Source organism: Eubalaena glacialis, chromosome 10 (genome assembly GCF_028564815.1).
Source record: "Eubalaena glacialis isolate mEubGla1 chromosome 10, mEubGla1.1.hap2.+ XY, whole genome shotgun sequence".
Classification (NCBI taxonomy): domain Eukaryota; kingdom Metazoa; phylum Chordata; class Mammalia; order Artiodactyla; family Balaenidae; genus Eubalaena; species Eubalaena glacialis.
Genome location: NC_083725.1, coordinates 76315892 through 76331442, shown reverse-complemented (window position 1 = coordinate 76331442; position 15551 = coordinate 76315892). Strand labels below are relative to the sequence as shown.

Here is a 15551-nt window from a genome sequence, read left to right as displayed (position 1 = left end):
ATGGCCGCCGCCGCTGCCCGCTTCTTCTCGAGCGGTACAAAATGGCGGCCGCAGGCGGAGCCGGGCGGGGCGACCCCTTTCTAGCGTTTCCTCCGCGCTTCGGGCACCTGAAAATTCTTCCCCTTTGTTCTCCCTTCCCGTTGCTAACGGAGTAGAAGGAACGTGGCGGCCCCCGGACGTCTTTGTGGCTGTCGGCGGCCGTCCCCCGCGGAGCCGGAGCCCGGGCGCGGGTGTGCTCCGATGGGAAGAGCGTGGCGGGGCGGTGCGAGCTGGGGGGAGGGACGCGGACCGGCGGGGAGGGCCCGGCCGTTGGCGCGGGACCAGCCGAGGCGGAGGAGTCCCGGAGCCCGGCCTCCCGGCGGGGAGGAGGTGTATGGGACCAGGGGCCGGCGGGGAGCGGCCGGGCTGCCCTTGGTGGAGGAGCGAAGGGCCTGCCTGGCGAGCCCCGTCTGCGACGGGAGAGGGGAGGGAAGCGAGGGTTTTTGAGCTTTTGTCGGGTGGGGAGGGAGCAGCGAGGCGGCTGTCAGTCCCTCGGGGATTTATGGGTGGGAGGGGGCCGCTGGAGGCGGCGGGTGGGAAGGAGGCCGCCTTCCTGCCTGAGAACAAAGAGCCGGGAGCCGGGCCGCGGGGGCGGCCTCCACTCCTCCCCGAGGCTTGCCCCCGGCGGCTTCGCGAGAGGCTGTCGGAAGCACTTCCCTAACTCGGGCCTGGGTGGGAGCAATCCACTGCTCTTTTGTTCCCAGGAAAGGAAAAAATGGGGCGGAGGTTCCTGCTGCCATGTTGTGGCCCCGGTCTTCTGACGGGCCCTGTGCACCCAGTTAAGAGTGAACAGTGGGGAAAGCCGTCTTTAGTTACCCCTTATTCAGTGTAGTTCGTTGTTGAGGCAGTAAAAACTTACAACTGTTTTCCCAGGACGTGCCCGTCTTGTTAAGAGTTAGATTGTCTATTACTGATCTCAGTGCTCAGCTGTAAAGGAGGTAGAATGTGGCTTTCTTAAGGATTGGTTCTTAGCAATTGAGAGGTTCTTACATTTCTATGTAGGCACTTCCTTGCGTCCTTGAACACGAGAATTTCCAGGTGGTAAACAAAATAAAATTTTATTGTCCATTTGTGTTTCGAGTACATTCTATTTTAGTCTTATGAGATCTGCACTGCAGTGTAAGGTCAATCAACTGCAGTGTCAGGCTCTGAAATAAATTGTAATTGAAGCAGGTTTACAGATTTGTATGATAGCGGTGTCTAATTTTGGTACTCTTTCTCATTCTAGGTTTTTCATTTCTTCCATCCCCTTCCCTCCCCACCCCATCCATTAATATTATTCTTTTGAAGATTCTTCGTTGTCAAGCCGCCAAAGTGGAGAGTGCGATTGCAGAAGGGGGTGCTTCTCGTTTCAGGTATGTGTAGATTTATTTTGGCAATTATTGTGACAAGACTAATCACAAAACCAAAGGAATAACCACACCAAGTAATTCTGATTTAATTGTGCTGCAGGTTTAATTTATAATGTGCCGTGTACATTTTTTTAAAGCCCTAAAATTGTCATTGTTTTCTATTTGCTATCTGAAGAATAAATGTAATTACTTGGGTTTCCATTGGGCCTAAGTTCAGTCTTCATCTGTGGTGTACTTACTGAAATGCAGAATAATTAAAGAGATCCTTTATCTATTTTGAGTGAAATATACTTGGGGTATACTTTTTTTTTAAAAAAGTTTTTCTGTTAAATAGTGCTTCTTCGGGCGGAGGAGGAAGTAGGGGTGCACCTCAGCACTATCCCAAGACTGCTGGCAACAGGTATAGTAAACGTGTGAAAAGAATGACTTCTGTAAATAATAGGTTTAGGTTAATGGTCTTTCTAATGCATTACAGCATAGTTAATAAGGCATCAGGAATCCTATCTTAATGGGTATGATTTCTGTTACACATCCTAGATTTAGAATATCAGTTCTTAATTATTTTTTAGCCAAACCATCTAATATGAGTTGACGTTCTCAACTGCTATTTTATCCTGTTACACTTTGGATTATTTTCACTGATGTTGTTTCTGAAGCCAGCCATTATTGTCCGTACTAAATTGTGGTAGTAAATCTGTATGCGTATAACATGGTCATGAGACATTAGAAGATGTTGGTTCTTGTGGTGTGGCTCCTGGACCAGCAACACTGGCATCACCTGGGAGCTTAGAAATGCAGATTATCGGGCCTTACCCCACACCCACTAAAGCAGAAACTGGGATGGGCCTAGGAATCTTTTAACAAGCACTTCAGGTGATTCTGATATACAATATTGTTTGAGAACCACTGATTGTGAGTTGCTTAGTTGTAAGGGAAGTTGAGAAAAAACTAAACTTTTTTCTGTTTAGAAAGATTTTTGGTCTGTATGACATTTGATATGTGACTGGATGCTATGTTTCAAGTTGTCTTAATTTTTATTTTCTTAATTTTTTACTAGCGAGTTCCTGGGGAAAACCCCAGGGCAAAACGCTCAGAAATGGATTCCTGCACGAAGCACTAGACGAGATGACAACTCCGCAGCAAACAACTCCGCAAATGAAAAAGAACGACATGATGCAATCTTCAGGAAAGTAAGAGGGTAAGTTTATCGGGGCTGTTTTGTCCTTTAAATAAAAGGAGGGAAGAAATGGATTAACTGTGTTTCTTTTGTGTGTATGCTATATTACTTAGAAGGCAATGTTCATGCCCTAAGTGTATTTTAATGAATGCCAGTGTTGACAGTTTTAAGCTGAAAATTGGCACATCAGTGTTTTGGGGCTCAGAGTTAGTTGCTTTCAGTCATAGGGTTAAAATGCACAAGCCCATTGTGCTGACATTTCCTATGCCTGCTGTGTACCCAGTGATGCACAGAACATAACGGTTTTAGCTCCTGGATCTAGCCTTGATATTAAGGAGGCTCTTGATCTAGGTTTTGAGGATGTGAGTTTCTTGTCCAACAGCTGGGGACCCCCCAATTAGGTAGATATATTTTAAATAACAGGTTTATTTCAATTTTGGTTAGATGGGTTAAGAAGAATATGTCTTGATATTAAAGGGGAAAGTGATGGGGAAAAAAATGAACATAATTTAAAGGCGATTTTTCAACTAAATAATTCTTTGTGTGTTGGCTGATACCTAGTCTGAATCCTCTTTTCCTAGCATACTAAATAAGCTTACTCCTGAGAAGTTTGACAAGCTATGCCTTGAGCTCCTCAATGTGGGTGTAGAGTCTAAACTCATCCTTAAAGGGGTCATACTGCTGGTAAGTTATATGTTGGCTTAACCGAAAGGGAGAGGAAAAGATTTAACCCAGGTTGGGGGGGGTGTGTGTGTGTTGTTGTTGTTTTTTACATTTGCATTATTGCTTAAAACTGAGGTGTGAGTTACACGTTAGATGTATGTATCTCTGAACGCTGGTGGTTTTTTTTTTTTTTTAGAAAATCACTAACTTCTAATGGTATCAGACTTAAGAGGTCATTTTAAATTGTATGTGTTGTGTTGCAGGGTTAATTGGGTTATTAGGCTGTTAAGGGGGTTTTTGCTTTGTTTTTCCTTATGTGAAGAACGCCATGTTTTGGTTTTGGAAATGAATTTTATGATAGTTGATGTGATTCCAGCATCTGTTTATAGTTTTTCCAAGATAATTTCAACTCCTGAGGGGGGAGGGTTTTGCTAGTAGGAGATCTGTGTAATTAGACTTCTTTGGTACACTGCAATAGCTAACAAAATTTAAGTGCTTATATTTTTCCAGGTTGTGTGCTAAAGCATTTTACATGCCTCACCTGATTTAGTGTACACAATAAACCTTATAAGAGATGTTCTTATTCCCAGGTTACGGATGAGGCATAGAGAATTTGTCAGAAATTTGTGAGGTTCAAGATCCTTAAGAGTACAAGGAAGTATTAAGTTATAAAGAAAGGTTTTTTCAAAAGTTGTCATATTTAGTTTTAAAAAGTCATTTATTTTAGATTGTGGACAAAGCCCTAGAAGAGCCAAAGTATAGCTCACTGTATGCTCAGCTATGTCTGCGATTGGCAGAAGATGCACCAAACTTTGATGGCCCAGCAGCAGAGGGTCAGCCAGGACAGAAGCAAAGCACAGTAAGTGGTAGTGTTTGCTTGCTTATTTAAAGTTGATTTGAAAGGTTTCATTAGCAAGCCCTGACAAAAGTGTCTTTTGTTTCCAATAGACATTCAGACGCCTCCTAATTTCCAAATTACAAGATGAATTTGAAAACCGAACCAGAAATGTTGATGGTGAGAATTTGTTTGGTACTATGTAGTACTGTATATGTTCAGCTTATTCTGAATGTTGATTTTATTCTTACTTATTTCAGTTTATGATAAGCGTGAAAATCCCCTCCTCCCCGAGGAGGAGGAACAGAGAGCCATTGCCAAGATCAAGATGTTGGGGAACATCAAATTCATTGGAGAACTTGGAAAGCTTGATCTTATTCATGAATCTATCCTTCATAAGTGCATCAAAACAGTAAGTATGAGTGGGAATGTAAGCTTACATTAGTCACTGGGTACATCATTATTTGGGGGAAATGGGTCAATTATAATTTATAACTTTGCCATGTGAGAGTGTTGGTAGGCTAGTTAAATATTTTAGATTGCCAGCAAAATTGTTATTTAAATGTTGTAAATATGGAAATATGCAGTATGTTTTGCAAGGTAGGGGTAGAACTGATTGTCTACTTATGTGTAAGTTGCTCAGTTTGGAGGGATGTCTTCAACAGAAACCAGATAAAGAGTTCTATACTAGACACTGTAGGAACTGTAGGAGCTATGAGTCAGTGCAAACTTAAGGGAAAGTGCTACATCTAAACCAAGAAGGATTTATTTTTATTTTTCAAATTGTTTATTTATTTTTGGCTGTGTCGGGTCTTTGTTGCTGTGTGTGGGCTTTCTCTAGTTGCGGTGAGCAGGGGCTAGTCTTCATTGGGGTGGGCAGGCTTTTCATCGCGGTGGCTTCTCTTGTTGCAGAGCACAGGCTCTAGGCACTTGGGCTTCAGTAGTTGTGGCTTTTGGGCTCCAGAGCGCAGGCTCGGTAGTTGTGGTGCACGGGCTTAGTTGCTCCGCGGCATGTGGGATCTTCCTGGACCAGGGCTCGAACCCGTGTTCCCTGCATTGGCAGGCGGATTCTTAACCACTGCACCACCAAGGAAGCCCCCCAAGAAGGATTTATAAACATGTGACATTTATTTCTTTTGGCAGCTTTTGGAAAAAAAGAAGAGAGTCCAACTCAAAGATATGGGAGAGGATTTGGAGTGCCTCTGTCAGATAATGAGGACAGTGGGACCTAGGTTAGACCATGAACGAGCCAAGGTATGTGTGTTGCTGACAGAAACAGTGTAAGCTTGTCTTGATTTTTATTCAAATCAAACAACCTATTTTTGTGATATAGAGGATTGCTATTAGTCATTAACCTCGATAATACTTAGAAGCCTTAAATAGTATACATTTGCCTTTAGCGTTTTCTTCTGAAAGTGTATTTTTTTTTTCTTTCAGTCCTTAATGGATCAGTACTTTGCCCGAATGTGCTCCTTAATGTTAAGTAAGGAATTGCCAGCGAGGATTCGTTTCCTGCTGCAGGTAAAACTGGTTTCTTTAAGTGTGTTGGTATACTGTCTTTCTGTTTAAGGATATTAAAGTAATACTTATTAAAACTTTTTATATTAAAGGATACCGTAGAGTTGAGAGAACACCATTGGGTTCCTCGCAAGGCTTTTCTTGACAATGGACCAAAGACGATCAATCAAATCCGTCAAGATGCAGTAAAAGTAAGTTTTTGCTTTATTTTTAATCAAGTGGGTTTTAAGTTTATAATAGCACAAAGACCTTCTTAAACTTTTTGAGATTGTCTCATCTTATCAGTAGAGCTTAATGTTTATGCTGTCTTGCATGCCCTTTTGAGAGAAGTTGTTTATAGAAATTATATAAATAGCACTCTTAATAGTCCAGGGAAGTATTTCTAGTTTTCCCAATATAAGAAGTGCAGTTTTGTGTAAAACAGTGTTCAGAAATAAGTGTTTATTCACTTTATATTTCTGAAGGATCTAGGAGTGTTTATTCCTGCTCCTATGGCTCAAGGGATGAGAAGTGACTTCTTTCTGGAGGGACCGTTCATGCCACCCAGGATGAAAATGGATAGGGACCCACTTGGAGGACTTGCTGATATGTTTGGACAAATGCCAGGTGATTTTGAACAAAATAGTGGTTTGGTTACATTAAAAACTGAGTTTAACATTTTAATAGTAAAGAGTTCTTCATGTCTGTATTTTAAGGTAGCGGAATTGGTACTGGTCCAGGAGTTATCCAGGATAGATTTTCACCCACCATGGGGCGTCATCGTTCAAATCAACTCTTCAATGGCCATGGGGGACACATCATGCCTCCCACACAGTCGCAGTTTGGGGAGATGGGAGGCAAGTTTATGAAAAGCCAGGTAAGAAAACATTTAAGGATGTTTAGGCAACAGGTATTAAATCTTGGAATGTATATGAATAGATTTGCTTTTTTAAAAGGACAGATATTTCAGGTTTAGAAAACCTAAAAATGTGTTTTTCTAAACCAAATTTATATGTGTGACAGTTATTTCAAACTGGGTAAAATGCTTATCCTTAAGATTAGTAAAGTATTAGTAAAGTCACATCGCTTTATGTAAGTTAGGTTAGATATTTATTCTTCCTATTTCACCTTTTACTTTCTCTGGGCAAATTCAGTTAAGCTTTCCTATGGCTTGGCCTCATCCCTTTGGTACTTGATTACCATAATTTGTGGACCCCTTTTTATCTAGACTTTCTTTCTCTCTTTCTGAAATAGGGGCTAAGCCAGCTCTACCATAACCAGAGTCAGGGACTCTTATCCCAGCTGCAAGGACAGTCGAAGGATATGCCACCTCGGTTTTCTAAGAAAGGACAGCTTAATGCAGATGAGGTACATTTGCCTATGTTACTTATATACCATAGTTTGTCAATTCAGAAATCTATTGCCCGATGATTATAAAAAGACGCGTTATTAAGAGGACTTAATGCTGGAATTCTTTACTTTCTTTCTCTCTTTTCTTTACTGCTTTTTCTTTCTTTGGATGTCCAGCGTCCTATGAGCGAAGATTATGAGATATGAGGGCAAATCTCTTAAAAGTCTTCAGTTAGAACAAGGAAAATGGTTGATGAGATTTTTATTGTGACTTCCCTGCAAATAGAATGACTTAGAATAAAGTAAAATGTTTTCTAAACTCTAATTAAATTTTCTGGTTTTTAATATTTTAGTGATGCTAATCCTTGGAGAATTCTGGTATAAGATTTATAACAGTATTTTATTTTTGTGTTCATCAGATCTTTAGTTTTCTTGCCAGAAATTAAATCTAATAACATGGAGTAACCTGTTTAGTTATTTAAGATACTTAAATTTCTGCCATAGATTCTGTCATGCTTGTGTATGCTGAATTAACTTTAGGATGTTGGAGTGTTGTATTTAATATGTTAGCTAACTGCTTGTTAACTTGGATATCTGTTCTGATTTGTTTGCAATTCTAGATTAGCCTGAGGCCTGCTCAGTCTTTCCTAATGAATAAAAATCAAGTGCCAAAGCTTCAGCCCCAGATAACTATGATTCCTCCTAGTGCACAACCACCACGCACTCAAACACCACCTCTGGGACAGGTATGGACTGTATGTAGCATGACAATGTTTGCTGTCATTCCAGTACTTTCTGAAGATGTCTGAAGGCTGCTTTTTTTTCTTTTTTAAATGATTCTTTTTAATTATTTAGTTATTTAGTTATTTTTGGCTGTGTTGTGTCTTCGTTTCTGTGTGAGGGCTTTCTCTAGTTGCGGCGAGCGGGGGCCACTCTTCATCGCGGTGCGCGGGCCTCTCACTGTCGCGGCCTCTCTTGTCGCGGAGCACAAGCTCCAGACGCACAGGCTCAGTAGTTGTGGCTCACGGGCCCAGTTGCTCCGCGGCATGTGGGATCTTCCCAGACCAGGGCTCGAACCCGTGTCCCCTGCATTGGCAGGCAGATTCTCAACCACTGCACCACCAGGGAAGCCCTTTTAATGTCTTCTCTCTAACTTCATAAGCTCCTTTTTAATAATAAAAAAAATATTAAACATTCATATCTACCATTTTGCTGTTTTTTAGACACCTCAGCTTGGTCTCAAAACTAATCCACCACTTATTCAGGAAAAGCCTGCCAAGACCAGTAAAAAGCCACCGCCATCAAAGGAAGAACTGCTTAAATTAACCGTAAGTCTCAAATAATCCCATAGTCTGGTTCATGGAGTGTATTTGAGATAGGAAAACTCTAAAGATATTTGGACTTTGTTCTTTTCAGGAAACTGTTGTAACCGAATATCTGAATAGTGGAAATGCAAACGAAGCTGTCAACGGTGTAAGAGAGATGAGGGCTCCTAAACACTTTCTCCCCGAGATGTTAAGCAAAGTAATCATCCTGTCACTAGACAGAAGTGATGAAGATAAAGAAAAAGCAAGTTCTTTGATCAGTTTACTCAAACAGGAAGGGATAGCCACAAGTGACAACTTCATGCAGGTAGAATACTTTCCGGATTCCATAAGAACTCTTGCCTTTCAAATTTGGAAACTAATAAAATTGACTGTGTTATATATTCCTTCTAAGGCTTTCCTGAATGTATTGGACCAGTGCCCCAAACTGGAGGTTGACATCCCCTTGGTGAAATCATATTTAGCACAGTTTGCAGCTCGTGCTATCATTTCGGAGCTGGTGAGCATTTCAGAACTAGCTCAACCACTGGAAAGTGGCACCCATTTTCCTCTGTTCTTACTTTGTCTTCAGCAATTAGCTAAATTACAAGATCGAGAATGGTTAACAGAGCTTTTCCAACAAAGCAAGGTCAATATGCAGAAAATGCTCCCAGGTAAGAGAATGCTGGGGATTTTTTTGTTTATTTTTAATTCTAAATCTGGGGATTCCTTAGTACCTTGAGTGAATTTGTATAGGTCAGTGTGATTATCCTGTCCAGATAACAGTAAACATTCCCACAGATAGACTTCATCTTTATAAAAAGAAGAGGTTATTATGATTTAACTATTTTCATTTGGTCCAAATACTGAGTTTCCTTTGCTAGGTTAGTTCCTTATTATTTTACACGAATCTTGTGCATTTGGAAAATCATTCGTAGAGCAGTTTTCTAGACCAACATAGGTAAAATGAACTACCTGATGATGGGAATGGCTTTGTCTCTTCAGAAATTGATCAGAATAAGGACCGCATGTTGGAGATCTTGGAAGGAAAGGGACTGAGTTTCTTATTCCCACTCCTCAAATTGGAGAAGGAACTGTTAAAGCAAATAAAGTTGGATCCATCTCCTCAAACCATATATAAGTGGATTAAAGATAACATCTCTCCCAAACTTCATGTAGATAAAGGATTTGTGAACATCTTAATGACTAGGTAAGTTAACAGAGTTGTGGTTTTCTACATGTAGTAGAGAGTTAACCTGTGTTTTGTTTCCTAGAAAATCTACAAGGCGAGGGACTAAGAATTGTCTGTTTCTTGAGCTAGAAAATTCACTTTGAGGTTCTAACAAGACCTCTTTCTGTGCAGCTTCTTACAGTACATTTCTAGTGAAGTAAACCCACCCAGTGATGAAACAGATTCTTCCTCTGCTCCTTCCAAAGAACAGTTAGAGCAGGAAAAACAACTGCTTCTTTCCTTCAAGCCAGTAATGCAGAAATTCCTTCATGATCACGTTGATCTACAAGTCAGTGCCCTCTATGCTCTTCAGGTGCACTGCTACAATAGCAACTTCCCGAAAGGTGAGAGGACCAACATCAGAAGAATGATGAGTGAGGGGCAATTCGTAAACAGCACACTAAATAATGGGGTTACATTTTGTCTTTTAGGCATGTTACTCCGCTTTTTTGTTCACTTCTATGACATGGAGATTATTGAAGAAGAAGCTTTCTTGGCTTGGAAAGAAGATATAACCCAAGAGTTTCCAGGGAAAGGCAAGGCTTTGTTCCAGGTAAATCTTGAGAGAAATTTGGTGTGCTTTTTCCAGCTTACTTGGTATTGCTTTATAATGAGCCTTTTAAAGTTGAAATACAAGCAAAATCGCCCTGGTAATTTGTACATACATGTCATTCTTCACTATTAAAAGCTGTGGTAAAGTAGGCAGTTAGCAAAATGAAGTAAAGCTGTGAAATAAAAGGCTTCAATCCTAGTAGTGTCTAAGCTGTTAGATTAGAGGTGGCTAACATTTTTTAGAAGTAAAGCTACTTACAAAGATAGGGTGATTGTATACGATTGGATTGAGACTTTTTTTTAAATGTCAGTAAACATGAGATTGTTTCTGATTTCTCATACCATGATTTTTTATCTTATTTAGTGGGAGTAGAATTCTAGCTGTGGGGAAGAATTCGTATGTCAGGGGATTCCACAGCATACGTTAATCACCTGGAAAGTAATTTAAAAGGAAGTTCCAGGTCTGATCCTAGACATTTTCATTTAGTAGGCCTGTGTGTGTTACACAACCCAGGTGATTCTCATACTACTATTCCAGGGGCCAGGCTTTGAGAAATGCTGGTCTATAGTATCTTTATTCCTAAGGTTCAGGAACTAGCTTCATGAGGATTACCCTCACAGCATTTGTCCGTAGTCTTGTCCTTGGGGAATCTGATCCTACAGTTCCGGGGTGGGGCTGGAGATCTACTTTTTCAGAATCTTCTTTATTGTCCTGTGTGCCTCCCCCCCCCCCCCCCCCCCCCCCCGCCACATTGCTAATGTATTTAAGTTTGGGAGGAGCCACTGTCCCATATTAAAGCAGTCCTGAAGTGTAATGGGAGTGGTGTCAAAGAATGACACCCAAGTTGACGGTTCCTAAACAGCTTGTAATCCCAAATCCAAATAATAAGCCATTTTTTTAAACGTCTTTATTGGAGTATAATTGCTTTACAGTGTTGTGTTAGTTTCTGCTGTATAACAAAGTGAATCAGCTATATGTATACGTATATCCCCATATCCCCTCCCTCTTGTGTCTCCCTCCCACCCTCCCTATCCCACCCCTCTAGGTGGTCACAAAGCACCAAGCTGATCTCCCTGTGCTATGCGGCTGCTTCCCACTAGCTATCTGTTTTACGTTTGGTAGTGTATATATGTCAGTGCTACTCTCTCACTTCATCCCAGCTTACCCTTCCCCCTCCCCGTGTCCTCAAGTCCATTCTCTACGTCTTTATTCCTGTCCTTAAGCCATTCTTTAAAATAACTTACAGCTAATACACAAATGTAGGTTCTGAAGACTGTTTGCAATTACAAAATGTGTGGTACTATCTAAAACTTTTGTCCTTAGGTAGGTTGTTTGTTTGATCTGGAATAAAAAATTCTGCTATTCTGTCTTCTGTAAGTACTACTTATTTCGTTAAATTACAAATTTACAGGTGAATCAGTGGCTAACCTGGCTAGAAACTGCTGAAGAAGAAGAATCAGAGGAAGAAGCTGACTAAAAGAACCAGCCAAAGCCTTAAATTGTGCAAAACATACTGTTGCTATGATGTAACTGCATTTGACCTAACCACTGCGAAAATTCATTCCGCTGTAATGTTTTCACAATATTTAAAGCAGAAGCGCGTCAGTTAGGATTTCCTTCTGCATAAGGTTTTTTTGTAGTGTAATGTCTTAATCATAGTCTACCATCAAATATTTTAGGAGTATCTTTAATGTTTAGATAGTATATTAGCAGCATGCAATAATTACATCATAAGTTCTCAAGCAGAGGCAGTCTATTGCAAGGACCTTCTTTGCTGCCAGTTATCATAGGCTGTTTTAAGTTAGAAAACTGAATAGCAACACTGAATACTGTAGAAATGCACTTTGCTCAGTAATACTTGAGTTGTTGCAATATTTGATTATCCATTTGGTTGTTACAGAAAAATTCTTAACTGTAATTGATGGTTGTTGCCGTAATAGTATATTGCCTGTATTTCTACCTCTAGTAATGGGCTTTATGTGCTAGATTTTAATATCCTTGAGCCTGGGCAAGTGCACAAGTCTTTTTAAAAGAAACATGGTTTACTTGCACAAAACTGATCAGTTTTGAGAGATCGTAAATGCCCTTGAAGTGGTCTTTGTGGGTGTGAAACAAATGGTGAGAATTTGAATTGGTCCCTCTTATTATAGTATTGAAATTAAGTCTACTTAATTTATCAAGTCATGTTCATGCCCTGATTTTATATACTTGTATCTATCAATAAACATTGTGATACTTGATATAGTTGTGTGACTTTAAGTAGCACCTACAAATTTATGAAGAATTGATAGGTTTTGTTTTGAGATAGGCCTGTCTTAGGAACTTTTAATTCATAATCAGAAATTCACAATTTTCTGAGTAGACAGAAAATTCAAGGTGGTTATTCCTCTTTAGGTCATGTTACTGGAAGTAACCAATATACAATACCTGTAATCAGGGGCAGTGCTGAGAATCACAAGTCTTATGAATTCAGAGGGACGTTGCTAATGCATAACAACAAACTTGGTGACATTTATCTTTTCGTCACCATACTGAACTATGTGGTGAACTGAGAGGTTTATCACCCTCATGGTCAAGACAAGTGTAACAATCCTATCATCATTCTCAGTCATTGTAATTGTTCCTGTTTCAAGGAAGGTTCCCCCTTGAAACCCCAGAGTAGCCCAGTAAAACTGACTCCTTAATCCAACTGAAGCCCTGCATGGAGGTTTAAAATATATTTTCAGAAACCACTTAAGCATTTGCTCAAATCCCCAACCCCTTGTTATGTGACAATCCTAGGCAGGCTTTGGCTTGGGTAGGGGCTCTTGAAAGTGTTGCTGGAGTCCTGGTTGCTTGTCTTAGTTTCTAAGAGCAACCTGTACTTGGTTTGGGGGGAGCCTGTAGGCAGACAGTAATACACCATACTGCTAAATCTGATAGAACCTTTGTCTTCAGTGTTGCACCTGCTTATTCTCTGAGAGGGGTGGTGGGTAAAACCAGTATTTGTGTCCTCTTGGCGTCAGAAGCTAGCTCTCCCTGTGCCCTAGCAGACCTCTTCATTGAAGTTCTAACAGATTCAGAGCTTTTGGTGGATATTGTAAATACCATGAAATTAAAGCTAAGTGGAGACTTGTGTAAATTAAATTGACTTTAGGTAGAATATCAAGAAGCTGACTTTACTAGGCTGTAGAAATAAATGGCATTCCTGGCGCTCTGCCCAACCCTCCCCAAGGGGGAAACTGATTTTTAACCCAGCAAATGTAGCCTTTTTTGTTAGAGAGGTGGGCCTTGGCTTCAGTTTACAGCCAGAATTCTCCCAGTTCAGCTAGAGAATTGGGCCAAAGGAAGTCCCAGAGTTCGACGTGGTGTGTGGCGGCTTGTCAGAAGGCAGACCTGTGTCCCCCCAACCAGTGCTTCAAGAACAACTCAGATGCCCCTTAAAGAGCAACATCTCCCCACTCGCATCTTGTTCAAAAAACACTGAACAGGGTGTTTGTTTTACAACCTACCATACTATGGAATGACAATATTTGGATGTACTGGGCATGTGCCTTGTATGAAGGACATAATGCTTTTAGTATCAGCACATTAAGTCTACACTAAGTCTACAGTGTCGTATCTTAAAGATAAGATTCCACATCTTCGGGCTTCCCTGGTGGCGCAGTGGTTGAGAATCTGCGTGCTAATGCAGGGGACACAGGTTCAAGCCCTGGTCTGGGAAGATCCCACATGCCGCAGAGCAACTAAGCCTGTGTGCCACAACTGAGCCTGCGCGTCCGAAACCTGTGCTCTGCAGCAACAGAGGCTATGATAGAGACCCGCGCACCGCGATGAAGAGTGGCCCCCGCTTGCCGCAACTAGAGAAAGCCCTCGCACAGAAACGAAGACCCAACACAGCCAAAAATAATTAATTAAAAAAAAAAATTCCACATCTTCCCCCAAAGTTGGCTTTCCTACAGCAAAACAGGTTGCCTTCATTTTGCCAACTCTTCCCCACCCCCCGCAAACAGGCTGCACTTCACTCCTACACCAAAACTGAAGATCACCAGTAACTCCAGTGCTGCCTGTTACCCAGTAGGTTTTGATCATCTTGCAGGCAGCATTTGACAGTAAATGACTCCTTGAGACTTCACTTCTTTTCAGGACACCTCTTAGTTTCCCTTCTTCCTCACTCTGCCTTCTTAAGTCTCTAATGGCAAATGCTTGATGTCAAACCAAATGTCCAGTTATCAAATCTTGTTAATTCTTCCTTCAAAACATTAGAAATTGGACAACTCACCTCTTCAACTGTGGCTCTCGTTTCTCGCCTAGATACCACACCACCCTTAACTGGATTCTCTGCTTTACCCTTGCTCTCCTTTTAGTCTCCAACACAGCAGCCAGAGGAACAGGAATCCTTCAAAACAAAACTCGCTTAGCACAAAATCCGCCAAAACGACTTTCAACCTAGATTTTTAAGTGGAAATACTTAAAATTGATCTACACAGCCCTAGGTCCGATCTAGTCTCCCCTCCTCCCTGCCTCTACCTGCACCCTGTTTCTCGGGTCGTTTCCTGCCACTGGCTCTTGCTCATTCTGTTCCCACCACCCTGGCCTCCTTTGAGGTTCCTGGGACATGCCAAGCACTGGAGGTTTTCTGTTCCTGCTGCCCTCTGGAAAACTGGATGACTGGCTCTCTTCCCCTGTCAAGTCTTGGCTCAAATACCACTTTTATTAGTAAGGGCCACACCTGTCTACCATATTTTAAATGTAATGCTGAGCACATCCTTCATCTCTTTCCTGCTGTAGGTATCTCCACGTCTACCATTGTTATGTGACGTGCTGCGTATTTGCAGTTGACTCCCTCCAGAATGTGAGCATGACATTTTTGACTGTCTTGTTCACTGCTGGATCCTCAGAACTTGGTGCCTAGCATGCATAAGCACTCAAGTATTTGTTGAACCAAATCGCAAATTAACAAATGATCCTACATGGCAGGATCTGGACATAGAAGAAAGGAGGAATGGAAAGAACTTGGACTTAAGTTGTAGATCTAGGGTTCATTCCTGTCACTTATTAGCAATGTGATCTTAGGCGAGATATTTCATTTCTGAGTTGATTTCTTTTGAAAACGGGGCTAATGCTTAAGGGTTGCCATGAGAATGAAATAAGGTGGTACGTGGGAAGTTACTAGCAGAGAGGCTCACACAGTAGTCCTTCAGTGTATATGTGAATGACCTTGGCAGATTTTCCAAGATTTCTCGCCATGAGAACTGCTTCCAGCCTGAGCTTCCAATCGCCAGCTCAGTCCAGTGGGCATTTCCCAGTCTTCCTATGTGACCTATCAAAAGCATTCAACAGTTGACTGCTCGCTCTCCTATTTTGTTTTCCTCTCAGGCTTCTCCTTGGTCTCCTTTTACAGCTCTCTTTTGTTGCCTGGTTCATGAATGTTACTGTTCTGCTTTCCTCTCTCAACACTGTCACTCCTGTAGCTGCACTTAACCACCTGTGTGCTGATGACATCTGTATCTTGAGTTCACACCTCTTTCCAAAACGTCAAACTTGTGCATCCCACCAGCTTCTGGACAT

At 41.4% G+C, this 15551-nt stretch overlaps 1 protein-coding gene and 1 non-coding gene across 3 annotated transcripts; both read left to right on the top strand.

Annotated features, from left to right (window-relative positions):
* Positions 1-205: 205 nt before the first annotated feature.
* On the top strand, positions 206-12229 carry EIF4G2 (eukaryotic translation initiation factor 4 gamma 2). 2 transcript variants are annotated; one of them, XM_061201461.1, is made up of 22 exons: positions 206-262; positions 1268-1394; positions 1726-1791; positions 2449-2589; positions 3150-3252; positions 3959-4090; positions 4180-4246; positions 4327-4478; positions 5210-5320; positions 5504-5587; positions 5677-5775; positions 6049-6190; positions 6280-6440; positions 6818-6931; positions 7534-7659; positions 8137-8241; positions 8330-8545; positions 8633-8891; positions 9223-9427; positions 9581-9792; positions 9880-10001; positions 11413-12229. In XM_061201461.1, the coding sequence occupies exons 1-22, from the start codon at positions 241-243 to the stop codon at positions 11476-11478; spliced, it is 2832 nt and encodes a 943-aa protein (XP_061057444.1). In that variant the 5' UTR covers positions 206-240; the 3' UTR covers positions 11479-12229. The 2 variants fall into 2 exon arrangements, with proteins under 2 accessions (XP_061057444.1, XP_061057445.1); XM_061201462.1 differs by lacking the exon at positions 6818-6931.
* Positions 6984-7126, top strand: LOC133100189 (small nucleolar RNA SNORD97). The gene has a single exon (XR_009702428.1). It is a non-coding gene; the product is annotated as a small nucleolar RNA SNORD97 (small nucleolar RNA).
* Positions 12230-15551: the final 3322 nt, after the last annotated feature.

Coding starts and splice junctions, on each gene's coding strand:
- EIF4G2 (XM_061201461.1), top strand. CDS start 241: ATGGGAAGAGCGTGGCGGGGCG. Junction 6,191..6,279: donor TATGTTTGGACAAATGCCAG/GTGATTTTGAAC, acceptor CTGTATTTTAAG/GTAGCGGAATTGGTACTGGT. Junction 10,002..11,412: donor AAGGCAAGGCTTTGTTCCAG/GTAAATCTTGAG, acceptor ACAAATTTACAG/GTGAATCAGTGGCTAACCTG.